The sequence below is a fragment of the Lithobates pipiens genome, unplaced genomic scaffold (genome assembly GCF_037356315.1).
Source record: "Lithobates pipiens isolate NorthernLeopardFrog02 unplaced genomic scaffold, aLitPip1_a1.2 Scaffold_37, whole genome shotgun sequence".
In the NCBI taxonomy this organism is placed as follows: Eukaryota; Metazoa; Chordata; class Amphibia; order Anura; family Ranidae; genus Lithobates; species Lithobates pipiens.
This window is the reverse complement of record NW_027507825.1, coordinates 1,469,547-1,496,492: the sequence shown is the minus strand read 5'-3', so window position 1 is coordinate 1,496,492 and position 26,946 is coordinate 1,469,547. Positions and strand designations below refer to the sequence as shown.

The window sequence follows — 26,946 nt, the reverse complement described above, 5'->3', positions numbered from 1 at the left end:
TTATTTCTATTACATGAGATCCCCATAAAGGGGACCCGTCATCTCTTATTTCTATTACATGATCTCCATAAAGAGGACCCGTCATCTCTTATTTCTATTACATGATCTCCATAAAGAGGACCTGTCATCTCTTATTTCTATTACATGATCTCCATAAAGAGGACCTGTCATCTCTTATTTCTATTACATGAGATCCCCATAAAGAGGACCCGTCATCTCTTATTTCTATTACATGATCTCCATAAAGAGGACCTGTCATCTCTTATTTCTATTATATGATCTCCATAAAGAGGACCTGTCATCTCTTATTTCTATTACATGATCTCCATAAAGAGGACCCGTCATCTCTTATTTCTATTACATGAGATCTCCATAAAGAGGACCTGTCATCTCTTATTTCTATTACATGAGATCCATAAAGAGGACCTGTCATCTCTTATTTCTATTACATGATCTCCATAAAGAGGACCCGTCATCTCTTATTTCTATTACATGAGATCTCCATAAAGAGGACCTGTCATCTCTTATTTCTATTACATGAGATCCATAAAGAGGACCTGTCATCTCTTATTTCTATTACATGATCCCCATAAAGAGGACCCGTCATCTCTTATTTCTATTACATGATCTCCATAAAGAGGACCTGTCATCTCTTATTTCTATTACATGATCTCCATAAAGAGGACCCGTCATCTCTTATTTCTATTACATGATCTCCATAAAGAGGACCTGTCATCTCTTATTTCTATTACATGAGATCTCCATAAAGAGGACCCGTCATCTCTTATTTCTATTACATGATCTCCATAAAGAGGACCTGTCATCTCTTATTTATATTACATGAGATCCCCATAAAGAGGACCTGTCATCTCTTATTTCTATTACATGAGATCTCCATAAAGAGGACCTGTCATCTCTTATTTCTATTACATGAGATCTCCATAAAGAGGACCCGTCATCTCTTATTTCTATTACATGATCTCCATAAAGAGGACCCGTCATCTCTTATTTCTATTACATGAGATCCATAAAGAGGACCTGTCATCTCTTATTTCTATTATATAAGATCTCCATAAAGAGGACCCGTCATCTCTTATTTCTATTACATGATCTCCATAAAGAGGACCCGTCATCTCTTATTTCTATTACATGATCTCCATAAAGAGGACCCGTCATCTCTTATTTCTATTACATGAGATCTCCATAAAGAGGACCTGTCATCTCTTATTTCTATTACATGATCTCCATAAAGAGGACCTGTCATCTCTTATTTCTATTACATGAGATCTCCATAAAGAGGACCTGTCATCTCTTATTTCTATTACATGGGATCTCCATAAAGAGGACCTGTCATCTCTTATTTCTATTACATGATCTCCATAAAGAGGACCCGTCATCTCTTATTTCTATTACATGAGATCCCCATAAAGAGGACCTGTCATCTCTTATTTCTATTACATGATCTCCATAAAGAGGACCTGTCATCTCTTATTTCTATTACATGAGATCCCCATAAAGAGGACCTGTCATCTCTTATTTCTATTACATGAGATCCATAAAGAGGACCTGTCATCTCTTATTTCTATTACATGAGATCCATAAAGAGGACCCGTCATCTCTTATTTATATTACATGAGATCCATAAAGAGGACCTGTCATCTCTTATTTCTATTACATGATCTCCATAAAGAGGACCCGTCATCTCTTATTTATATTACATGAGATCCCCATAAAGAGGACCCGTCATCTCTTATTTCTATTACATGAGATCCCCATAAAGAGGACCTGTCATCTCTTATTTCTATTACATGATCTCCATAAAGAGGACCCGTCATCTCTTATTTCTATTACATGATCTCCATAAAGAGGACCCGTCATCTCTTATTTCTATTACATGAGATCCCCATAAAGAGGACCTGTCATCTCTTATTTCTATTACATGATCCCCATAAAGAGGACCCGTCATCTCTTATTTCTATTACATGAGACCTCCATAAAGAGGACCCGTCATCTCTTATTTATATTACATGAGATCTCCATAAAGAGGACCCGTCATCTCTTATTTCTATTACATGATCTCCATAAAGAGGACCTGTCATCTCTTATTTATATTAAATGAGATCTCTCCATAAAGAGGACCCGTCATCTCTTATTTCTATTACATGAGATCCATAAAGAGGACCTGTCATCTCTTATTTCTATTACATGAGATCTCCATAAAGAGGACCCGTCATCTCTTATTTCTATTACATGATCTCCATAAAGAGGACCTGTCATCTCTTATTTCTATTACATGATCTCCATAAAGAGGACCCGTCATCTCTTATTTCTATTACATGAGATCTCCATAAAGAGGACCTGTCATCTCTTATTTCTATTACATGAGATCTCCATAAAGAGGACCCGTCATCTCTTATTTCTATTACATGAGATCTCCATAAAGAGGACCCGTCATCTCTTATTTCTATTACATGAGATCTCCATAAAGAGGACCCGTCATCTCTTATTTCTATTACATGATCTCCATAAAGAGGACCTGTCATCTCTTATTTCTATTACATGAGATCTCCATAAAGAGGACCCATCATCTCTTATTTCTATTACATGAGATCTCCATAAAGAGGACCCGTCATCTCTTATTTCTATTACATGAGATCTCCATAAAGAGGACCCGTCATCTCTTATTTCTATTACATGAGATCCATAAAGAGGACCTGTCATCTCTTATTTCTATTACATGAGATCCATAAAGAGGACCCGTCATCTCTTATTTCTATTACATGATCTCCATAAAGAGGACCTGTCATCTCTTATTTCTATTACATGAGATCTCCATAAAGAGGACCTGTCATCTCTTATTTCTATTACATGATCTCTATAAAGAGGACCTGTCATCTCTTATTTCTATTACATGAGATCTCCATAAAGAGGACCTGTCATCTCTTATTTCTATTACATGAGATCCATAAAGAGGACCTGTCATCTCTTATTTCTATTACATGAGATCCATAAAGAGGACCCGTCATCTCTTATTTATATTACATGAGATCCATAAAGAGGACCCGTCATCTCTTATTTCTATTACATGATCTCCATAAAGAGGACCTGTCATCTCTTATTTCTATTACATGAGATCCCCATAAAGAGGACCTGTCATCTCTTATTTCTATTACATGAGATCCCCATAAAGAGGACCTGTCATCTCTTATTTCTATTACATGATCCCCATAAAGAGGACCCGTCATCTCTTATTTCTATTACATGATCCCCATAAAGAGGACCCGTCATCTCTTATTTCTATTACATGAGACCTCCATAAAGAGGACCCGTCATCTCTTATTTATATTACATGAGATCTCCATAAAGAGGACCCGTCATCTCTTATTTATATTACATGAGATCTCCATAAAGAGGACCCGTCATCTCTTATTTCTATTACATGATCTCCATAAAGAGGACCTGTCATCTCTTATTTCTATTACATGAGATCTCCATAAAGAGGACCTGTCATCTCTTATTTCTATTACATGATCTCCATAAAGAGGACCTGTCATCTCTTATTTCTATTACATGAGATCTCCATAAAGAGAACCCGTCATCTCTTATTTCTATTACATGATCTCTATAAAGAGGACCTGTCATCTCTTATTTCTATACAAGATCTCCATAAAGAGGACCCGTCATCTCTTATTTCTATTACATGATCTCCATAAAGAGGACCCGTCATCTCTTATTTCTATACAAGATCTCCATAAAGAGGACCCGTCATCTCTTATTTCTATACAAGATCTCCATAAAGAGGACCCGTCATCTCTTATTTCTATTACATGAGATCTCCATAAAGAGGACCCGTCATCTCTTATTTATATTACATGATCCCCATAAAGAGGACCCGTCATCTCTTATTTCTATTACATGAGATCCCCATAAAGAGGACCTGTCATCTCTTATTTCTATTACATGATCCCCATAAAGAGGACTCGTCATCTCTTATTTCTATTACATGATCCCCATAAAGAGGACCTGTCGTCTCTTATTTCTATTACATGAGATCCCCATAAAGAGGACCCGTCATCTCTTATTTCTATTACATGAGATCCCCATAAAGAGGACCCGTCATCTCTTATTTCTATTACATGATCTCCATAAAGAGGACCCGTCATCTCTTATTTCTATTACATGAGATCTCCATAAAGAGGACCCGTCATCTCTTATTTCTATTACATGATCTCCATAAAGAGGACCCGTCATCTCTTATTTCTATTACATGATCTCCATAAAGAGGACCCGTCATCTCTTATTTCTATTACATGAGATCCCCATAAAGAGGACCTGTCATCTCTTATTTCTATTACATGATCCCCCATAAAGAGGACCTGTCATCTCTTATTTCTATTACATGATCCCCATAAAGAGGACCTGTCGTCTCTTATTTCTATTACATGAGATCCCCATAAAGAGGACCCGTCATCTCTTATTTCTATTACATGAGATCCCCATAAAGAGGACCCGTCATCTCTTATTTCTATTACATGATCTCCATAAAGAGGACCTGTCATCTCTTATTTCTATTACATGATCTCCATAAAGAGGACCTGTCATCTCTTATTTCTATTACATGAGATCTCCATAAAGAGGACCTGTCATCTCTTATTTCTATTACATGATCTCCATAAAGAGTACCTGTCATCTCTTATTTCTATTACATGATCTCCATAAAGAGGACCCGTCATCTCTTATTTCTATTACATGAGATCTCCATAAAGAGGACCTGTCATCTCTTATTTCTATTACATGATCTCCATAAAGAGGACCCGTCATCTCTTATTTCTATTACATGAGATTTCCATAAAGAGGACCCGTCATCTCTTATTTCTATTACATGATCTCCATAAAGAGGACCCGTCATCTTATTTCTATTACATGATCTCCATAAAGAGGACCCGTCATCTCTTATTTCTATTTCATGAGATCTCCATAAAGAGGACCTGTCATCTCTTATTTCTATTACATGATCTCCATAAAGAGGACCCGTCATCTTATTTCTATTACATGATCTCCATAAAGAGGACCTGTCATCTCTTATTTCTATTTCATGAGATCTCCATAAAGAGGACCTGTCATCTCTTATTTCTATTACATGATCTCCATAAAGAGGACCCGTCATCTCTTATTTCTATTACATGAGATCTCCATAAAGAGGACCCGTCATATCTTATTTCTATTACATGAGATCCCCATAAAGAGGACCTGTCATCTCTTATTTCTATTACATGATCCCCCATAAAGAGGACCCGTCATCTCTTATTTCTATTACATGAGATCTCCATAAAGAGGACCCGTCATATCTTATTTCTATTACATGAGATCTCCATAAAGAGGACCTGTCATCTCTTATTTCTATTACATGATCTCCCTAAAGAGGACCTGTCATCTCTTATTTCTATTACATGATCTCCATAAAGAGGACCCGTCATCTCTTATTTCTATTACATGATCTCCATAAAGAGGACCTGTCATCTCTTATTTCTATTACATGAGATCTCCATAAAGAGAACCCGTCATCTCTTATTTCTATTACATGATCCCCATAAAGAGGACCCGTCATCTCTTATTTCTATTACATGAGATCTCCATAAAGAGGACCTGTCATCTCTTATTTCTATTACATGAGATCTCCATAAAGAGAACCCGTCATCTCTTATTTCTATTACATGATCCCCATAAAGAGGACCCGTCATCTCTTATTTCTATTACATGAGATCCCCATAAAGAGGACCTGTCATCTCTTATTTCTATTACATGATCTCCATAAAGAGGACCTGTCATCTCTTATTTCTATTACATGATCTCCATAAAGAGGACCTGTCATCTCTTATTTCTATTACATGATCTCCATAAAGAGGACCCGTCATCTCTTATTTCTATTACATGATCTCCATAAAGAGGACCTGTCATCTCTTATTTCTATTACATGAGATCTCCATAAAGAGGACCCGTCATCTCTTATTTCTATTACATGAGATCTCCATAAAGAGGACCCGTCATCTCTTATTTCTATTACATGAGATCCCCATAAAGAGGACCCGTCATCTCTTATTAGTATTACATGATCTCCATAAAGAGGACCCGTCATCTCTTATTAGTATTACATGATATCCATAAAGAGGACCCGTCATCTCTTATTTCTATTACATGATCTCCATAAAGAGGACCTGTCATCTCTTATTTCTATTACATGAGATCCCCATAAAGAGGACCCGTCATCTCTTATTTCTATTACATGATCTCCATAAAGAGGACCCGTCATCTCTTATTTCTATTACATGATCTCCATAAAGAGGACCCGTCATCTCTTATTTCTATTACATGATCTCCATAAAGAGGACCTGTCATCTCTTATTTCTATTACATGATCTCCATAAAGAGGACCCGTCATCTCTTATTTCTATTACATGAGATCTCCATAAAGAGAACCCGTCATCTCTTATTTCTATTACATAAGATCTCCATAAAGAGGACCTGTCATCTCTTATTTCTATTACATAAGATCCCCATAAAGAGGACCCGTCATCTCTTATTTCTATTACATGAGATCCATAAAGAGGACCTGTCATCTCTTATTTCTATTACATGATCTCCATAAAGAGGACCTGTCATCTCTTATTTCTATTACATGATCTCCATAAAGAGGACCTGTCATCTCTTATTTCTATTACATGATCTCCATAAAGAGGACCTGTCATCTCTTATTTCTATTACATGAGATCCCCATAAAGAGGACCTGTCATCTCTTATTTCTATTACATGAGATCCCCATAAAGAGGACCCGTCATCTCTTATTTCTATTACATGAGATCCCCATAAAGAGGACCTGTCATCTCTTATTTCTATTACATGAGATCCCCATAAAGAGGACCCGTCATCTCTTATTTCTATTACATGAGATCCCCATAAAGAGGACCCGTCATCTCTTATTTCTATTACATGAGATCCCCATAAAGAGGACCTGTCATCTCTTATTTCTATTACATGATCTCCATAAAGAGGACCTGTCATCTCTTATTTCTATTACATGAGATCTCCATAAAGAGAACCCGTCATCTCTTATTTCTATTACATGATCCCCATAAAGAGGACCCGTCATCTCTTATTTCTATTACATGAGATCTCCATAAAGAGGACCCGTCATCTCTTATTTCTATTACATGAGATCCCCATAAAGAGGACCTGTCATCTCTTATTTCTATTACATGATCTCCATAAAGAGGACCTGTCATCTCTTATTTCTATTACATGATCTCCATAAAGAGGACCTGTCATCTCTTATTTCTATTACATGATCTCCATAAAGAGGACCCGTCATCTCTTATTTCTATTACATGATCTCCATAAAGAGGACCTGTCATCTCTTATTTCTATTACATGAGATCTCCATAAAGAGGACCCGTCATCTCTTATTTCTATTACATGAGATCCCCATAAAGAGGACCCGTCATCTCTTATTAGTATTACATGATCTCCATAAAGAGGACCCGTCATCTCTTATTAGTATTACATGATATCCATAAAGAGGACCCGTCATCTCTTATTTCTATTACATGATCTCCATAAAGAGGACCTGTCATCTCTTATTTCTATTACATGAGATCCCCATAAAGAGGACCCGTCATCTCTTATTTCTATTACATGAGATCCCCATAAAGAGGACCCGTCATCTCTTATTTCTATTACATGAGATCTCCATAAAGAGAACCCGTCATCTCTTATTTCTATTACATGAGATCTCCATAAAGAGGACCTGTCATCTCTTATTTCTATTACATAAGATCCCCATAAAGAGGACCCGTCATCTCTTATTTCTATTACATGATCTCCATAAAGAGGACCTGTCATCTCTTATTTCTATTACATGATCTCCATAAAGAGGACCTGTCATCTCTTATTTCTATTACATGAGATCCCCATAAAGAGGACCTGTCATCTCTTATTTCTATTACATGAGATCCCCATAAAGAGGACCTGTCATCTCTTATTTCTATTACATGAGATCCCCATAAAGAGGACCCGTCATCTCTTATTTCTATTACATGAGATCCCCATAAAGAGGACCTGTCATCTCTTATTTCTATTACATGATCTCCATAAAGAGGACCCGTCATCTCTTATTTCTATTACATGATCTCCATAAAGAGGACCTGTCATCTCTTATTTCTATTACATGATCTCCATAAAGAGGACCCGTCATCTCTTATTTCTATTACATGAGATCCCCATAAAGAGGACCTGTCATCTCTTATTTCTATTACATGAGATCCCCATAAAGAGGACCTGTCATCTCTTATTTCTATTACATGAGATCCCCATAAAGAGGACCCGTCATCTCTTATTTCTATTACATGAGATCCCCATAAAGAGGACCTGTCATCTCTTATTTCTATTACATGAGATCCCCATAAAGAGGACCTGTCATCTCTTATTTCTATTACATGAGATCTCCATAAAGAGGACCTGTCATCTCTTATTTCTATTACATGATCTCCATAAAGAGGACCTGTCATCTCTTATTTCTATTACATGAGATCTCCATAAAGAGGACCCGTCATCTCTTATTTCTATTACATGATCCCCATAAAGAGGACCTGTCATCTCTTATTTCTATTACATGATCTCCATAAAGAGGACCTGTCATCTCTTATTTCTATTACATGAGATCTCCATAAAGAGGACCCGTCATCTCTTATTTCTATTACATGATCCCCATAAAGAGGACCTGTCATCTCTTATTTCTATTACATGATCTCCATAAAGAGGACCTGTCATCTCTTATTTCTATTACATGAGATCTCCATAAAGAGGACCTGTCATCTCTTATTTCTATTACATGATCCCCATAAAGAGGACCTGTCATCTCTTATTTCTATTACATGAGATCTCCATAAAGAGGACCTGTCATCTCTTATTTCTATTACATGAGATCTCCATAAAGAGGACCTGTCATCTCTTATTTCTATTACATGAGATCCCCATAAAGAGGACCTGTCATCTCTTATTTCTATTACATGATCTCCATAAAGAGGACCTGTCATCTCTTATTTCTATTACATGAGATCTCCATAAAGAGGACCCGTCATCTCTTATTTCTATTACATGATCCCCATAAAGAGGACCTGTCATCTCTTATTTCTATTACATGATCTCCATAAAGAGGACCTGTCATCTCTTATTTCTATTACATGAGATCTCCATAAAGAGGACCCGTCATCTCTTATTTCTATTACATGATCCCCATAAAGAGGACCTGTCATCTCTTATTTCTATTACATGATCTCCATAAAGAGGACCTGTCATCTCTTATTTCTATTACATGAGATCTCCATAAAGAGGACCTGTCATCTCTTATTTCTATTACATGAGATCTCCATAAAGAGGACCTGTCATCTCTTATTTCTATTACATGAGATCCCCATAAAGAGGACCTGTCATCTCTTATTTCTATTACATGAGATCCCCATAAAGAGGACCTGTCATCTCTTATTTCTATCACAAGGGTTGTTTTCTTTCCTTGTATTAGGAATGAAAGTGATAAAATAAAGGGACAGTGTAAAAATAAAAACAAAATATAAATGTAATTTTTTGTAAAGCGCCCATCTCTCCGTGCTCGGGTGCAGAAGTGAGCGTATACACAGGCCACGCCCACATATGTAAACGGTGTTCACACCACACATGAGGTGTCGCCACGAACCTTAAAGCGAGAGCAATAATTCTACCACTAGAACTCGTCTGCAACTCTAAATTGGTAACTTCTAAAAATGTTTAAAGCCTCGTCTATAGAGATTTTTAAGTACCGTAGCTTGTCGACATTCCACAAGCAATTTTAAAGCGTGACATGTTGGGTATATTATACTACATGTGATATAATTTTTCACATTCTACAAACAAAAAAATTGGGTGTATATGTTGTGTTTTTTGTTTTGTTTTTTTAACTCCTTAAAGTGTATTTTTTCCCCCAAAAATTGGGTTAGAAAAAAAGCTGCGCAACTAATGTGTGACATAAAAAAAAAAAATTGCAACAATTGCCATTTTATTCCCTAGAGAGAAAATATGAAAACATTTCATGTTTGTTGGTTATAAGTCATTTTCTATCAAGAAATCCTGATTTAGACTTGTAAACAAAAAGTGCCAGAAAAAGTCTTCAAGTGACGAATTCTGTACGTGACGCCATTGTTGGGCGTTTTTTCCTTCACTTCCTGTCCCGGTGACACCTGTGCAAGAAATGGATAAACCAAAAAAAAAACAAATCCTGGCACTTTGGGAAATAATGATTCGTAAATAGGTCGTCTTATGGATTTACAGAGCCTTGAAAAAGTATTCATACCCCTTGAATTGCCCACATTTTGTTACACCCAAAAACGTAAATGTATTTTATTGGGATTTTATGTGATGGACCAACACAAAGTGTCACATAATTGTGAAGTGGAAGGAAAATGATAAATGATACAAATAAATATGTGAAAAGTGTGGGGGAGGGGCATTTGTATGGCGCCCCCCGGAGTCAGTACTTTGTAGAACCCCCTTTCTCTACAAGTCTTTTTGGGGGTGTCTCTACCAGCTTTGCCCATCTAGAGAGGACATTTCTGCCCATTCTTCTTCTTTGTAAAATATCTCAAGCTCTGTCAGATTGGATGGAGAGCGTCTGTGATCAGCAATTTTCAAGTCTGGCCACAGATTCTCAATGGGATTTAGGTCTGGACTGTGACTGGGCCATTCCCACAATGTGATGCTGCCACCACCATGTTTCACAGTGGGGATGGTGTGCTCAGAGTGATGTGCTGTTTGTTTTTCGCCACACATAGTTTTTTGCTTTTAGACTAAAAAAGTTAAAGGGGTTGTCCTGTGCATTTTCACCTGGCAGTGACCGACCCCCCCCCCATTTTACTTACCTGAGCCCCGTATTTCCTCCCTCGGTGAGGACGCGCTGTCCCTATCTCCATGGGGTCCCGGCTATTGATTGGATGCTTTGATAGGAGCGCAGCCATTGGCTCCCGCTGCTGTCAATCAAATCTAATGACACGGGCGCTGGGGGGTGGGGCAGAGTCCGGCATTCATGTCTATGGACGCAAATGCTAGACTGGGGAGCGCTCCTCCTAGGGGGTTATCTGATGCGGGGAGGAGCCGCAGAGGTACCCCAGAGATGGACGATCGGGGCCAAACGGGCTGCACAGTGGAGCCTTTACAATCACTGTCAATCAATTTTGTTCTCCTCTGACCAGATCACCTTCTTCCACATGTTTGCTGCCCCCTCCCCCACATGGCTTCTCACAAACTACAAACAGGACTTCTTATGACTTTCTTTCTCCAATGTCTTTCTTCTTGTCACTCTTCCATAAAGGGCAGATTTGTGGAGAGACGACTAATAGTTGTCCTGTGGACAGATTCTCCCCCCTGAGCTGTGGATCTCTGCAGCTCCTCCAGAGTTACCATGGACCTCTTGGCTCTTCTCTGATGAATGCTCTCCTTGCCCGGCCCGGTCAGTTTAGGTGGACAGCCGTGTCTTGGTAGGTTTGCGGTTGTGCCCATACTCTTTCCATTTTCCGATGATGGATTGAACAGAGCTCCGTGAGATGGTCAAAGCTTGGGAGATTTTATTATAACCCAACCCTGCTTTATACTTCTCCACAACTTCATCCCTGACCTGTCTGGTGTGTTCCTTGGCCTTCATGATGCTGTTTGTTCACTAAGGTTCTCTAACAAACCTCTGAGGGCTTCACAGAACAGCTGTATTTATACTAAGATTAAATGACACACAGGTGGACTCTATTTACTAATTAGGTGACTTCTGAAGGCAATTGGTTCTTCTAGATGTTAGTGGTATCAGAGTAAAGGGGGCGCCATACAAATGCCCCTCCCCCACACTTTTCACATATTTATTTGTATCATTTATCATTTTCCTTCCACTCTGCAGTACAGCCCACCCTAAAGTGCATTGTGGCTGAAAATGCTGCACTTTCTTTTTCTTTCTGTGCTCTAAAGTGATTGGTCTGAGTATCCGCTCTCCACCATAACATAGAGGTATTATACCCCCCTCTCCGGTGTCCTGTGTCTCTTACCTCCTCTCCATTCCATGTAATAGAAGAGGTATTATACCCTCCTCTCCGATGTTCTGTGTCTCCTACCTCCTCTCCATTCCCTGTAATAGAAGAGGTATTATACCCCCCTTCTCCAGTGTCCTGTGTCTCCTACCTCCTCTCCATTCCCTGTAATAGAAGAGGTATTATACCCTCCTCTCCGATGTCCTGTGTCTCCTACCTCCTCTCCATTCCCTGTAATAGAAGAGGTATTATACCCTCCTCTCCGGTGTCCTGTGTCTCCTACCTCCTCTCCATTCCCTGTAATAGAAGAGGTATTATACTCTCCTCTCCGGTGTCCTGTGTCTCCTACCCCCCCCTCCATTCCCTGTAATAGAAGAGGTATTATACCCTCCTCTCCAGTGTCCTGTGTCTCCTACCTCCCCTCCATTCCCTGTAATAGAAGAGGTATTATACCCCCCTCTCCAGTGTCCTGTGTCTCCTACCTCCTCTCCATTCCCTGTAATAGAAGAGGTATTATACCCCCCTCTCCGGTGTCCTGTGTCTCCTACCTCCTCTCCATTCCCTGTAATAGAAGAGGTATTATACCCCCCTCTCCGATGTCCTGTGTCTCTTACCTCCTCTCCATTCCCTGTAATAGAAGAGGTATTATACCCTCCTCTCCGATGTCCTGTGTCTCCTACCTCCTCTCCATTCCCTGTAATAGAAGAGGTATTATACTCTCCTCTCCGGTGTCCTGTGTCTGCTACCCCCCCGTCCATTCCCTGTAATAGAAGAGGTATTATACCCTCCTCTCCGATGTCCTGTGTCTCCTACCTCCTCTCCATTCCCTGTAATAGAAGAGGTATTATACCCTCCTCTCCGGTGTCCTGTGTCTCCTACCTCCTCTCCATTCCCTGTAATAGAAGAGGTATTATACTCTCCTCTCCGGTGTCCTGTGTCTCCTACCCCCCCCTCCATTCCCTGTAATAGAAGAGGTATTATACCCTCCTCTCCAGTGTCCTGTGTCTCCTACCTCCCCTCCATTCCCTGTAATAGAAGAGGTATTATACCCCCCTCTCCAGTGTCCTGTGTCTCCTACCTCCTCTCCATTCCCTGTAATAGAAGAGGTATTATACCCCCCTCTCCGGTGTCCTGTGTCTCCTACCTCCTCTCCATTCCCTGTAATAGAAGAGGTATTATACCCCCCTCTCCGGTGTCCTGTGTCTCTTACCTCCTCTCCATTCCCTTTAATAGAAGAGGTATTCTACTCCCCTCCTCTCCGGTTTCCTGTGTCTCCTACCTCCTCTCCATTCCCTGTAATAGAAGAGGTAATATACTCTCCTCCATTCCCTGTAATAGAAGAGGTATTATACCCCCCTCTCCGGTGTCCTGTGTCTCCTACCTCCCCTCCATTCCCTGTAATAGAAGAGGTATTATACCCCCCTCTCCGGTGTCCTGTGTCTCCTACCTCCTCTCCATTCCCTGTAATAGAAGAGGTATTATACCCCCCTCTCCAGTGTCCTGTGTCTCCTACCTCCCCTCCATTCCCTGTAATAGAAGAGGTATTATACCCTCCTCTCCGGTGTCCTGTGTCTCCTACCTCCTCTCCATTCCCTGTAATAGAAGAGGTATTATACCCCCCTCTCTGGTTTCCTGTGTCTCCTACCTCCCCTCCATTCCCTGTAATAGAAGAGGTATTATACCCCCCTCTCCGATGTCCTGTGTCTCTTACCTCCTCTCCATTCCCTGTAATAGAAGAGGTATTATACCCCCCTCTCCGATGTCCTGTGTCTCCTACCTCCTCTCCATTCCCTGTAATAGAAGAGGTATTCTACTCCCCTCCTCTCCGGTTTCCTGTGTCTCCTACCTCCTCTCCATTCCCTGTAATAGAAGAGGTAATATACTCTCCTCCATTCCATGTAATAGAAGAGGTATTATACCCCCCTCTCCGGTGTCCTGTGTCTCCTACCTCCTCTCCATTCCCTGTAATAGAAGAGGTATTATACCCCCCTCTCCAGTGTCCTGTGTCTCCTACCTCCCCTCCATTCCCTGTAATAGAAGAGGTATTATACCCTCCTCTCCGGTGTCCTGTGTCTCCTACCTCCTCTCCATTCCCTGTAATAGAAGAGGTATTATACCCCCTCTCCAGTGTCCTGTGTCTCCAACCTCCTCTCCATTCCCTGTAATAGAAGAGGTATTATACCCCCCTCTCCGATGTCCTGTGTCTCCTACCTCCCCTCCATTCCCTGTAATAGAAGAGGTATTATACCCCCCTCTCCGGTGTCCTGTGTCTCCTACCTCCTCTCCATTCCCTGTAATAGAAGAGGTATTATACCCCCTCTCCAGTGTCCTGTGTCTGCTACCCCCCCGTCCATTCCCTGTAATAGAAGAGGTATTATACCCTCCTCTCCGATGTCCTGTGTCTCCTACCTCCCCTCCATTCCCTGTAATAGAAGAGGTATTATACCCCCCTCTCCGGTTTCCTGTGTCTCCTACCTCCCCTCCATTCCCTGTAATAGAAGAGGTATTATACCCTCCTCTCCGGTGTCCTGTGTCTCCTACCTCCTCTCCATTCCCTGTAATAGAAGAGGTATTATACCCTCCTCTCCGGTGTCCTGTGTCTCCTACCTCCCCTCCATTCCCTGTAATAGAAGAGGTATTATACCCCCCTCTCCGGTTCCCTGTGTCTCCTACCTCCCCTCCATTCCCTGTAATAGAAGAGGTATTATACCCCCCTCTCCGGTGTCCTGTGTCTCCTACCTCCCCTCCATTCCCTGTAATAGAAGAGGTATTATACCCCCCTCTCCGGTGTCCTGTGTCTCCTACCTCCCCTCCATTCCTTGTAATAGAAGAGGTATTCTACTCCCCTCCTCTCCGGTTTCCTGTGTCTCCTACCTCCTCTCCATTCCCTGTAATAGAAGAGGTAATATACTCTCCTCCATTCCATGTAATAGAAGAGGTATTATACCCCCCTCTCCGGTGTCCTGTGTCTCTTACCTCCTCTCCATTCCCTTTAATAGAAGAGGTATTCTACTCCCCTCCTCTCCGGTTTCCTGTGTCTCCTACCTCCTCTCCATTCCCTGTAATAGAAGAGGTAATATACTCTCCTCCATTCCCTGTAATAGAAGAGGTATTATACCCCCCTCTCCGGTGTCCTGTGTCTCCTACCTCCCCTCCATTCCCTGTAATAGAAGAGGTATTATACCCCCCTCTCCGGTGTCCTGTGTCTCCTACCTCCTCTCCATTCCCTGTAATAGAAGAGGTATTATACCCCCCTCTCCAGTGTCCTGTGTCTCCTACCTCCCCTCCATTCCCTGTAATAGAAGAGGTATTATACCCTCCTCTCCGGTGTCCTGTGTCTCCTACCTCCTCTCCATTCCCTGTAATAGAAGAGGTATTATACCACCCTCTCTGGTTTCCTGTGTCTCCTACCTCCCCTCCATTCCCTGTAATAGAAGAGGTATTATACCCCCCTCTCCGATGTCCTGTGTCTCCTACCTCCTCTCCATTCCCTGTAATAGAAGAGGTATTATACCCCCCTCTCCGATGTCCTGTGTCTCTTACCTCCTCTCCATTCCCTGTAATAGAAGAGGTATTATACCCCCCTCTCCGATGTCCTGTGTCTCCTACCTCCTCTCCATTCCCTGTAATAGAAGAGGTATTCTACTCCCCTCCTCTCCGGTTTCCTGTGTCTCCTACCTCCTCTCCATTCCCTGTAATAGAAGAGGTAATATACTCTCCTCCATTCCATGTAATAGAAGAGGTATTATACCCCCCTCTCCGGTGTCCTGTGTCTCCTACCTCCTCTCCATTCCCTGTAATAGAAGAGGTATTATACCCCCCTCTCCAGTGTCCTGTGTCTCCTACCTCCCCTCCATTCCCTGTAATAGAAGAGGTATTATACCCTCCTCTCCGGTGTCCTGTGTCTCCTACCTCCTCTCCATTCCCTGTAATAGAAGAGGTATTATACCCCCTCTCCAGTGTCCTGTGTCTCCTACCTCCTCTCCATTCCCTGTAATAGAAGAGGTATTATACCCCCTCTCCAGTGTCCTGTGTCTGCTACCCCCCCCTCCATTCCCAGTAATAGAAGAGGTATTATACCCCCCTCTCCAGTGTCCTGTGTCTCCTACCTCCCCTCCATTCCCTGTAATAGAAGAGGTATTATACCCTCCTCTCCGGTGTCCTGTGTCTCCTACCTCCTCTCCATTCCCTGTAATAGAAGAGGTATTATACCCCCTCTCCAGTGTCCTGTGTCTCCTACCTCCCCTCCATTCCCTGTAATAGAAGAGGTATTATACCCCCTCTCCGGTGTCCTGTGTCTCCAACCTCCTCTCCATTCCCTGTAATAGAAGAGGTATTATACCCCCCTCTCCGATGTCCTGTGTCTCCTACCTCCCCTCCATTCCCTGTAATAGAAGAGGTATTATACCCCCCTCTCCTGTGTCCTGTGTCTCCTACCTCCACTCCATTCCCTGTAATCGAAGAGGTATTATACCCCCCTCTCCTGTGTCCTGTGTCTCCAACCTCCTCTCCATTCCCTGTAATAGAAGAGGTATTATACCCCCCTCTCCAGTGTCCTGTGTCTCCTACCTCCTCTCCATTCCCTGTAATCGAAGAGGTATTATACCCCCCTCTCCTGTGTCCTGTGTCTCCAACCTCCTCTCCATTCCCTGTAATAGAAGAGGAATTATACCCCCCCCCCTCCGGTGTCCTGTGTCTCCTACCTCCCCTCCATTCCCTGTAATAGAAGATGTATTATACCCCCTTCTCCGGTGTCCTGTGTCTCCTACCCCCCCTCCATTCTCTGTAATAGAAGAGGTATTATACCCCCCTCTCCGGTGTCCTGTGTCTCCTACATCCCCTCCATTCCCTGTAATAGAAGAGGTATTATACCCCCCTCTCCGGTGTCCTGTGTCTCCTACCTCCTCTCCATTCCCTGTAATAGAAGAGGTATTATACCCCCCTCTCCGGTGTCCTGTGTCTCCTACCTCCCCTCCATTCCCTGTAATAGAAGAGGTATTATACCCCCCTCTCCAGTGTCCTGTGTCTCCTACCTCCTCTCCATTCCATGTAATAGAAGAGGTATTATACCCCCCTCTCCAGTGTCCTGTGTCTCCTACCTCCCCTCCATTCCCTGTAATAGAAGAGGTATTATACCCCCTCTCCGGTGTCCTGTGTCTCCTACCTCCCCTCCATTCCCTGTAATAGAAGAGGTATTATACCCCCCTCTCCGGTGTCCTGTGTCTCCTACCTCCCCTCCATTCCCTGTAATAGAAGAGGTATTATACCCCCTCTCCGGTGTCCTGTGTCTCCTACCTCCCCTCCATTCCCTGTAATAGAAGAGGTATTATACCCCCCTCTCCGGTGTCCTGTGTCTCCTACCTCCTCTCCATTCCCTGTAATAGAAGAGGTATTATACCCTCCTCTCCGGTGTCCTGTGTCTCCTACATCCCCTCCATTCCCTGTAATAGAAGAGGTATTATACCCCCCTCTCCGGTATCCTGTGTCTCCTACCTCCTCTCCATTCCCTGTAATAGAAGAGGTATTATACCCCCCCCTCCGGTGTCCTGTGTCTCCTACCTCCCCTCCATTCCCTGTAATAGAAGAGGTATTATACCACCCTCTCCGGTGTCCTGTGTCTCCTACCTCCTCTCCATTCCCTGTGATAGAAGAGGTATTATACCCCCCTCTCCGGTGTCCTGTGTCTCCAACCTCCTCTCCATTCCCTGTAATAGAAGAGGTATTATACCCTCCTCTCCGGTGTCCTGTGTCTCCTACCTCCCCTCCATTCCCTGTAATAGAAGAGGTATTATACCCTCCTCTCCAGTGTCCTGTGTCTCCTACCTCCTCTCCATTCCCTGTAATAGAAGAGGTATTATACCCCCCTCTCCGGTGTCCTGTGTCTCCTACCTCCTCTCCATTCCCTGTAATCAAAGAGGTATTATACCCCCCTCTCCTGTGTCCTGTGTCTCCAACCTCCTCTCCATTCCCTGTAATAGAAGAGGTATTATACCCCCCTCTCCGATGTCCTGTGTCTCCTACCTCCCCTCCATTCCCTGTAATAGAAGAGGTATTATACCCTCCTCTCCAGTGTCCTGTGTCTCCTACCTCCTCTCCATTCCCTGTAATAGAAGAGGTATTATACCCCCCTCTCCGGTGTCCTGTGTCTCCTACCTCCTCTCCATTCCCTGTAATCGAAGAGGTATTATACCCCCATCTCCTGTGTCCTGTGTCTCCTACCTCCTCTCCATTCCATGTAATAGAAGAGGTATTATACCACCCTCTCCGGTGTCCTGTGTCTCCTACCTCCCCTCCATTCCCTGTAATAGAAGAGGTATTATACCCCCTTCTCCGGTGTCCTGTGTCTCCTACCTCCTCTCCATTCCCTGTAATAGAAGAGGTATTATACCCTCCTCTCCGGTGTCCTGTGTCTCCTACATCCCCTCCATTCCCTGTAATAGAAGAGGTATTATACCCTCCTCTCCGGTGTCCTGTGTCTCCTACATCCCCTCCATTCCCTGTAATAGAAGAGGTATTATACCCCCCTCTCCTGTGTCCTGTGTCTCCTACCTCCCCTCCATTCCCTGTAATAGAAGAGGTATTATACCCCTCTCTCCGGTGTCCTGTGTCTCCTACATCCCCTCCATTCCCTGTAATAGAAGAGGTATTATACCCTCCTCTCCGGTGTCCTGTGTCTCCTACATCCCCTCCATTCCCTGTAATAGAAGAGGTATTATACCCCCCTCTCCTGTGTCCTGTGTCTCCTACCTCCCCTCCATTCCCTGTAATAGAAGAGGTATTATAATCTCCTCTCCGGTGTCCTGTGTCTCCTACCCCCCCCCCTCCATTCCCTGTAATAGAAGAGGTATTATACCCTCCTCTCCAGTGTCCTGTGTCTCCTACATCCCCTCCATTCCCTGTAATAGAAGAGGTATTATACCCCCCTCTCCAGTGTCCAGTGTCTCCTACCTCCTCTCCATTCCCTGTAATAGAAGAGGTATTATACCCCCCTCTCCGGTGTCCTGTGTCTCCTACCTCCCCTCCATTCCCTGTAATAGAAGAGGTATTATACCCCCCTCTCCGGTGTCCTGTGTCTCCTACCTCCCCTCCATTCCCTGTAATAGAAGAGGTATTATACCACCCTCTCCGGTGTCCTGTGTCTCCTACCTCCTCTCCATTCCCTGTAATAGAAGAGGTATTATACCCTCCTCTCCGGTGTCCTGTGTCTCCTACATCCCCTCCATTCCCTGTAATAGAAGAGGTATTATACCACCCTCTCCGGTGTCCTGTGTCTCCTACCTCCCCTCCATTCCCTGTAATAGAAGAGGTATTATACCACCCTCTCCGGTGTCCTGTGTCTCCTACCTCCTCTCCATTCCCTGTAATAGAAGAGGTATTATACCCCCCTCTCCGGTGTCCTGTGTCTCCTACCTCCTCTCCATTCCCTGTAATAGAAGAGGTATTATACCCCCCTCTCCGGTGTCCTGTGTCTCCTACCTCCCCTCTATTTCCTGTAATAGAAGAGGTATTATACCCCCCTCTCCAGTGTCCTGTGTCTCCTACCCCCCCTCCATTCCCTGTAATAGAAGAGGTATTATACCCCCCTCTCCATTATCCTGTGTCTCCTACCTCCCCTCCATTCCCTGTAATTGAAGAGGTATTATACCCCCCTCTCCGGTGTCCTGTGTCTCCTACCTCCCCTCTATTCCCTGTAATAGAAGAGGTATTATACCCCCCTCTCCAGTGTCCTGTGTCTCCTACCTCCCCTCCATTCCCTGTAATAGAAGAGGTATTATACCCCCCTCTCCGGTGTCCTGTGTCTCCTACCTCCTCTCCATTCCCTGTAATAGAAGAGGTATTATACCACCCTCTCCGGTGTCCTGTGTCTCCTACCTCCCCTCCATTCCCTGTAATAGAAGAGGTATTATACCTCCCTCTCCGGTGTCCTGTGTCTCCTACCTCCTCTCCATTCCCTGTAATAGAAGAGGTATTATACCACCCTCTCCGGTGTCCTGTGTCTCCTACCTCCCCTCCATTCCCTGTAATAGAAGAGGTATTATACCTCCCTCTCCGGTGTCCTGTGTCTCCTACCTCCTCTCCATTCCCTGTAATAGAAGAGGTATTATACCCCCCTCTCTGGTGTCCTGTGTCTCCTACCTCCCCTCCATTCCCTGTAATTGAAGAGGTATTATACCCCCCTCTCCGGTGTCCTGTGTCTCCTACCTCCCCTCTATTTCCTGTAATAGAAGAGGTATTATACCCCCCTCTCCGGTGTCCTGTGTCTCCTACCTCCCCTCTATTCCCTGTAATAGAAGAGGTATTATACCCCCCTCTCCGGTGTCCTGTGTTTCCTACCTCCCCTCCATTCTCTGTAATAGAAGAGGTATTATACCCCCCTCTCCAGTGTCCTGTGTCTCTTACCTCCCCTCCATTCCCTGTAATAGAAGAGGTATTATACCCCCCTCTCCGGTGTCCTGTGTCTCTTACCTCCCCTCCATTCCCTGTAATAGAAGAGGTATTATACCCCCCTCTCGGGTGTCCTGTGTCTCCTACCTCCCCTCCATTCCCTGTAATAGAAGAGGTATTATACCCCCCTCTCCGGTGTCCTGTGTCTCCTACCTCCCCTCCATTCCCTGTAATATTAGAGGTATTATACCCCCCTCTCCGGTGTCCTGTGTCTCCTACCTCCCCTCCATTCCCTGTAATAGAAGAGGTATTATAATCTCCTCTCCGGTGTCCTGTGTCTCCTACCTCCCCTCCATTCCCTGTAATAGAAGAGGTATTATACCCCCCTCTCCGGTGTCCTGTGTCTCCTACCTCCCCTCCATTCCCTGTAATAGAAGAGGTATTATACCCCCTCTCCGGTGTCCTGTGTCTCCTACCTCCCCTCCATTCCCTGTAATAGAAGAGGTATTATACCCCCCTCTCCGGTGTCCTGTGTCTCCTACCTCCCCTCCATTCCCTGTAATAGAAGAGGTATTATACCCCCCTCTCCGGTGTCCTGTGTCTCCTACCTCCTCTCCATTCCCTGTAATAGAAGAGGTATTATACCCTCCTCTCCGGTGTCCTGTGTCTCCTACATCCCCTCCATTCCCTGTAATAGAAGAGGTATTATACCACCCTCTCCGGTGTCCTGTGTCTCCTACCTCCCCTCCATTCCCTGTAATAGAAGAGGTATTATACCACCCTCTCCGGTGTCCTGTGTCCCCTACCTCCCCTCCATTCCCTGTAATAGAAGAGGTATTATACCACCCTCTCCGGTGTCCTGTGTCTCCTACCTCCTCTCCATTCCCTGTAATAGAAGAGGTATTATACCCTCCTCTCCGGTGTCCTGTGTCTCCTACATCCCCTCCATTCCCTGTAATAGAAGAGGTATTATACCACCCTCTCCGGTGTCCTGTGTCTCCTACCTCCCCTCCATTCCCTGTAATAGAAGAGGTATTATACCACCCTCTCCGGTGTCCTGTGTCTCCTACCTCCTCTCCATTCCCTGTAATAGAAGAGGTATTATACCCCCCTCTCCGGTGTCCTGTGTCTCCTACCTCCTCTCCATTCCCTGTAATAGAAGAGGTATTATACCCCCCTCTCCGGTGTCCTGTGTCTCCTACCTCCCCTCTATTTCCTGTAATAGAAGAGGTATTATACCCCCCTCTCCAGTGTCCTGTGTCTCCTACCCCCCCTCCATTCCCTGTAATAGAAGAGGTATTATACCCCCCTCTCCATTATCCTGTGTCTCCTACCTCCCCTCCATTCCCTGTAATTGAAGAGGTATTATACCCCCCTCTCCGGTGTCCTGTGTCTCCTACCTCCCCTCTATTCCCTGTAATAGAAGAGGTATTATACCCCCCTCTCCAGTGTCCTGTGTCTCCTACCTCCCCTCCATTCCCTGTAATAGAAGAGGTATTATACCCCCCTCTCCGGTGTCCTGTGTCTCCTACCTCCCCTCTATTTCCTGTAATAGAAGAGGTATTATACCCCCCTCTCCGGTGTCCTGTGTCTCCTACCTCCCCTCTATTCCCTGTAATAGAAGAGGTATTATACCCCCCTCTCCGGTGTCCTGTGTTTCCTACCTCCCCTCCATTCTCTGTAATAGAAGAGGTATTATACCCCCCTCTCCGGTGTCCTGTGTTTCCTACCTCCCCTCCATTCTCTGTAATAGAAGAGGTATTATACCCCCCTCTCCAGTGTCCTGTGTCTCTTACCTCCCCTCCATTCCCTGTAATAGAAGAGGTATTATACCCCCCTCTCCGGTGTCCTGTGTCTCTTACCTCCCCTCCATTCCCTGTAATAGAAGAGGTATTATACCCCCCTCTCCGGTGTCCTGTGTCTCCTACCTCCCCTCTATTTCCTGTAATAGAAGAGGTATTATACCCCCCTCTCCGGTGTCCTGTGTCTCCTACCTCCCCTCTATTCCCTGTAATAGAAGAGGTATTATACCCCCCTCTCCGGTGTCCTGTGTTTCCTACCTCCCCTCCATTCTCTGTAATAGAAGAGGTATTATACCCCCCTCTCCGGTGTCCTGTGTTTCCTACCTCCCCTCCATTCTCTGTAATAGAAGAGGTATTATACCCCCCTCTCCGGTGTCCTGTGTCTCTTACCTCCCCTCCATTCCCTGTAATAGAAGAGGTATTATACCCCCCTCTCGGGTGTCCTGTGTCTCCTACCTCCCCTCCATTCCCTGTAATAGAAGAGGTATTATACCCCCCTCTCCGGTGTCCTGTGTCTCCTACCTCCCCTCCATTCCCTGTAATATTAGAGGTATTATACCCCCCTCTCCGGTGTCCTGTGTCTCCTACCTCCCCTCCATTCCCTGTAATAGAAGAGGTATTATAATCTCCTCTCCGGTGTCCTGTGTCTCCTACCCCCCCCCCTCCATTCTCTGTAATAGAAGAGGTATTATACTCTCCTCTCCGGAGCATTGAATTATTTTGGTTTGAATGAGGCACTTCGGGTCTCAGCTGTCATTATATCGGAGATATGAGACCTCTCCTCCTCCTCCTTTCTGTATTGATTACATTTTTTGTGCCCACAGAGCTGATGATGATCCGGGATGAATTGAAGGGCCTCCGCAGTTTCCGTTCATCTGTCTTCTTTACCCGAATAATGTAATAAATATATAAAGTGAATACTTCTGTCTCAGTTGTGGCTTCTCTAGGCAATGCTGGTGGAAGTGTTGAAGCATACAGGGGGTCCGCCTCCAGTCATTTACTGGGTAACACCATCCAAATCGCTAAATACATTGAAAATAATATATAGGATCAGATCCTTGGCTAAATGTTTGACATGCGTAGGATTGTGTCCCCCCCCCCCCCCCCGCCGTCCCTTTCATAGCAAGGAGGGCGACACTGCAGTCTCTGATCGTCTCCTGTGGCATGTCTGCAGTCTCTGATCGTCTCCTGTATTATGTCTGCAGTCTCTGATCATCTCCTGTACTATGTCTGCAGTCTCTGATCGTCTCCTGTAGCATGTCTGCAGTCTCTGATCATCTCCTGTACTATGTCTGCAGTCTCTGATCGTCTCCTGTATTATGTTTGCAGTCTCTGATCGTCTCCTGTACTATGTCTGCAGTCTCTGATCATCTCCTGTACTATGTCTGCAGTCTCTGATCGTCTCCTGTACTGTCTGCAGTCTCTGATCATCTCCTGTACTATGTCTGCAGTCTCTGATCGTCTCCTGTACCATGTCTGCAGTCTCTGATCATCTCCTGTATTGTGTCTGCAGTCTCTGATCGTCTCCTGTATTATGTCTGCAGTCTCTGATCGTCTCCTGTATTATGTCTGCAGTCTCTGATCGTCTCCTGTACTGTCTGCAGTCTCTGATCATCTCCTGTACTATGTCTGCAGTCTCTGATCGTCTCCTGTACCATGTCTGCAGTCTCTGATCATCTCCTGTATTATGTCTGCAGTCTCTGATCGTCTCCTGTATTATGTCTGCAGTCTCTGATCGTCTCCTGTATTATGTCTGCAGTCTCTGATCGTCTCCTGTACTATGTCTGCAGTCTCTGATCATCTCCTGTATTATGTCTGCAGTCTCTGATCGTCTCCTGTATTATGTCTGCAGTCTCTGATCGTCTCCTGTATTATGTCTGCAGTCTCTGATCGTCTCCTGTACTATGTCTGCAGTCTCTGATCGTCTCCTGTATTATGTCTGCAGTCTCTGATCGTCTCCTGTATTATGTCTGCAGTCTCTGATCGTCTCCTGTACTGTCTGCAGTCTCTGATCATCTCCTGTACTATGTCTGCAGTCTCTGATCGTCTCCTGTACCATGTCTGCAGTCTCTGATCATCTCCTGTATTATGTCTGCAGTCTCTGATCATCTCCTGTATTATGTCTGCAGTCTCTGATCGTCTCCTGTATTATGTCTGCAGTCTCTGATCGTCTCCTGTACTATGTCTGCAGTCTCTGATCATCTCCTGTATTATGTCTGCAGTCTCTGATCGTCTCCTGTATTATGTCTGCAGTCTCTGATCGTCTCCTGTATTATGTCTGCAGTCTCTGATCGTCTCCTGTACTATGTCTGCAGTCTCTGATCGTCTCCTGTATTATGTCTGCAGTCTCTGATCGTCTCCTGTATTATGTCTGCAGTCTCTGATCGTCTCCTGTACTGTCTGCAGTCTCTGATCATCTCCTGTACTATGTCTGCAGTCTCTGATCGTCTCCTGTACCATGTCTGCAGTCTCTGATCATCTCCTGTATTATGTCTGCAGTCTCTGATCGTCTCCTGTATTATGTCTGCAGTCTCTGATCGTCTCCTGTATTATGTCTGCAGTCTCTGATCGTCTCCTGTACTATGTCTGCAGTCTCTGATCATCTCCTGTATTATGTCTGCAGTCTCTGATCGTCTCCTGTATTATGTCTGCAGTCTCTGATCGTCTCCTGTATTATGTCTGCAGTCTCTGATCGTCTCCTGTACTATGTCTGCAGTCTCTGATCGTCTCCTGTATTATGTCTGCAGTCTCTGATCGTCTCCTGTATTATGTCTGCAGTCTCTGATCGTCTCCTGTACTGTCTGCAGTCTCTGATCATCTCCTGTACTATGTCTGCAGTCTCTGATCGTCTCCTGTACCATGTCTGCAGTCTCTGATCATCTCCTGTATTATGTCTGCAGTCTCTGATCGTCTCCTGTATTATGTCTGCAGTCTCTGATCGTCTCCTGTATTATGTCTGCAGTCTCTGATCGTCTCCTGTATTATGTCTGCAGTCTCTGATCGTCTCCTGTACCATGTCTGCAGTCTCTGATCATCTCCTGTATTATGTCTGCAGTCTCTGATCGTCTCCTGTATTATGTCTGCAGTCTCTGATCGTCTCCTGTATTATGTCTGCAGTCTCTGATCGTCTCCTGTACTATGTCTGCAGTCTCTGATCGTCTCCTGTACCATGTCTGCAGTCTCTGATCGTCTCCTGTACTGTCTGCAGTCTCTGATCATCTCCTGTACTATGTCTGCAGTCTCTGATCGTCTCCTGTACCATGTCTGCAGTCTCTGATCGTCTCCTGTACTGTCTGCAGTCTCTGATCATCTCCTGTACTATGTCTGCAGTCTCTGATCGTCTCCTGTATTATGTCTGCAGTCTCTGATCGTCTCCTGTATTATGTCTGCAGTCTCTGATCGTCTCCTGTATTATGTCTGCAGTCTCTGATCGTCTCCTGTATTATGTCTGCAGTCTCTGATCATCTCCTGTATTATGTCTGCAGTCTCTGATCGTCTCCTGTACTGTACAGAGACTGCAGACATAGTACAGGAGATGATCAGCTAACCACCATGCTAGCTGCAATGTTGGACAGGATTCTAACACTCTCGACTTCCCAATCCCCCCCCCCCCCACATCTTGGTGTATGGTTGTCTGACACTACAGCAAGCAAGAGGAATGCTGCTTTGCTGGTGAGCCCCTGTCTTTGGCCCATGGCACGCGTTGGGATAAGGAATGCAGAGAACATTGTAGGGAATCCGGGAGGTGAGGGGTGTTGTGGGGTCACCTGTCCTGGAAAGTTTCTGCTCTCCAGGGTGCTGAACTGAAAGGACGACCTCATCAGTCAGGTGGGCCACCATTGGCTCAGCAGTCCTTAATCGGGGATTGGTGGCCACATAGGGGGTTGTCTTGTATTCAGAAACCACCTCTTGCTACGTTGGGTATATTCAGAAAATGGAAAAGTTGTGACGGAACATTTCATAATTATGTTTTAAAGTAGTCAGTCTCAATGCAGAGAGAGGTGTGTGCAGGTAATGTTCAGCAGTGTAGATGGTTGGGGGTGTGTGGTGGTGGAGGAGGGGGTGTGGAGGGGTGTGTGGTGGAAGGGTGTGTGTGGTGGTGGTGGTGGTGGTGGGAGAGGGTGTGTGCAGGTAATGTTCAGCATTGTAGATGGTCAGGGGTGTGGTGGAGGGGGTGTGTGGTGGTGAAGGAGGGGGTGTGGAGGGGTGTGTGGTGGTGGAGAGGGTGTGTGGTGGTGGTGGTGGTGGAGAGGGTGTGTGGTGGTGGAGGAGGGGGTGTGGAGGGGTGTGTGGTGGGGTGTGTGGTGGTGGAGGAGGGGGTGTGGAGGGTGTGTGGTGGTGGAAGGGTGTGTGTGGTGGTGGTGGAGTGGGTGTGTGGTGGTGGTGGAGAGGGTGTGTGCAGGTAATGTTCAGCATTGTAGATGGTCAGGGGTGTGGTGGAGGGGGTGTGTGGTGGTGAAAGGAGGGGGTGTGGAGAGGGTGTGTGGTGGTGGTGGTGGAGAGGGTGTGTGGTGGTGGAGGAGGGGGTGTGGAGGGGTGTGTGGTGGGGTGTGTGGTGGTGGAGGAGGGGGTGTGGAGGGGTGTGTGGTGGTGGAAGGGTGTGTGTGGTGGTGGTGGAGTGGGTGTGTGGTGGTGGTGGAGAGGGTGTGTGCAGGTAATGTTCAGCA

The 26,946-nt window shown here is 44.8% G+C and overlaps 1 protein-coding gene across 1 annotated transcript in view; it reads left to right on the top strand.

Annotated features, from left to right (window-relative positions):
• LOC143956600 (uncharacterized) overlaps positions 1-23,190 on the top strand; it is a 53,415-nt gene extending 30,225 nt beyond the window's left edge. Inside the window, exon 6 of the mRNA XM_077466813.1 lies at positions 23,104-23,190. Coding sequence (XP_077322939.1) covers positions 23,104-23,109 — 6 coding nt within the window. The 3' untranslated portion in view covers positions 23,110-23,190. The remainder of the gene's footprint in view (positions 1-23,103) is intronic.
• The last annotated feature ends 3,756 nt before the right edge of the window (positions 23,191-26,946 follow it).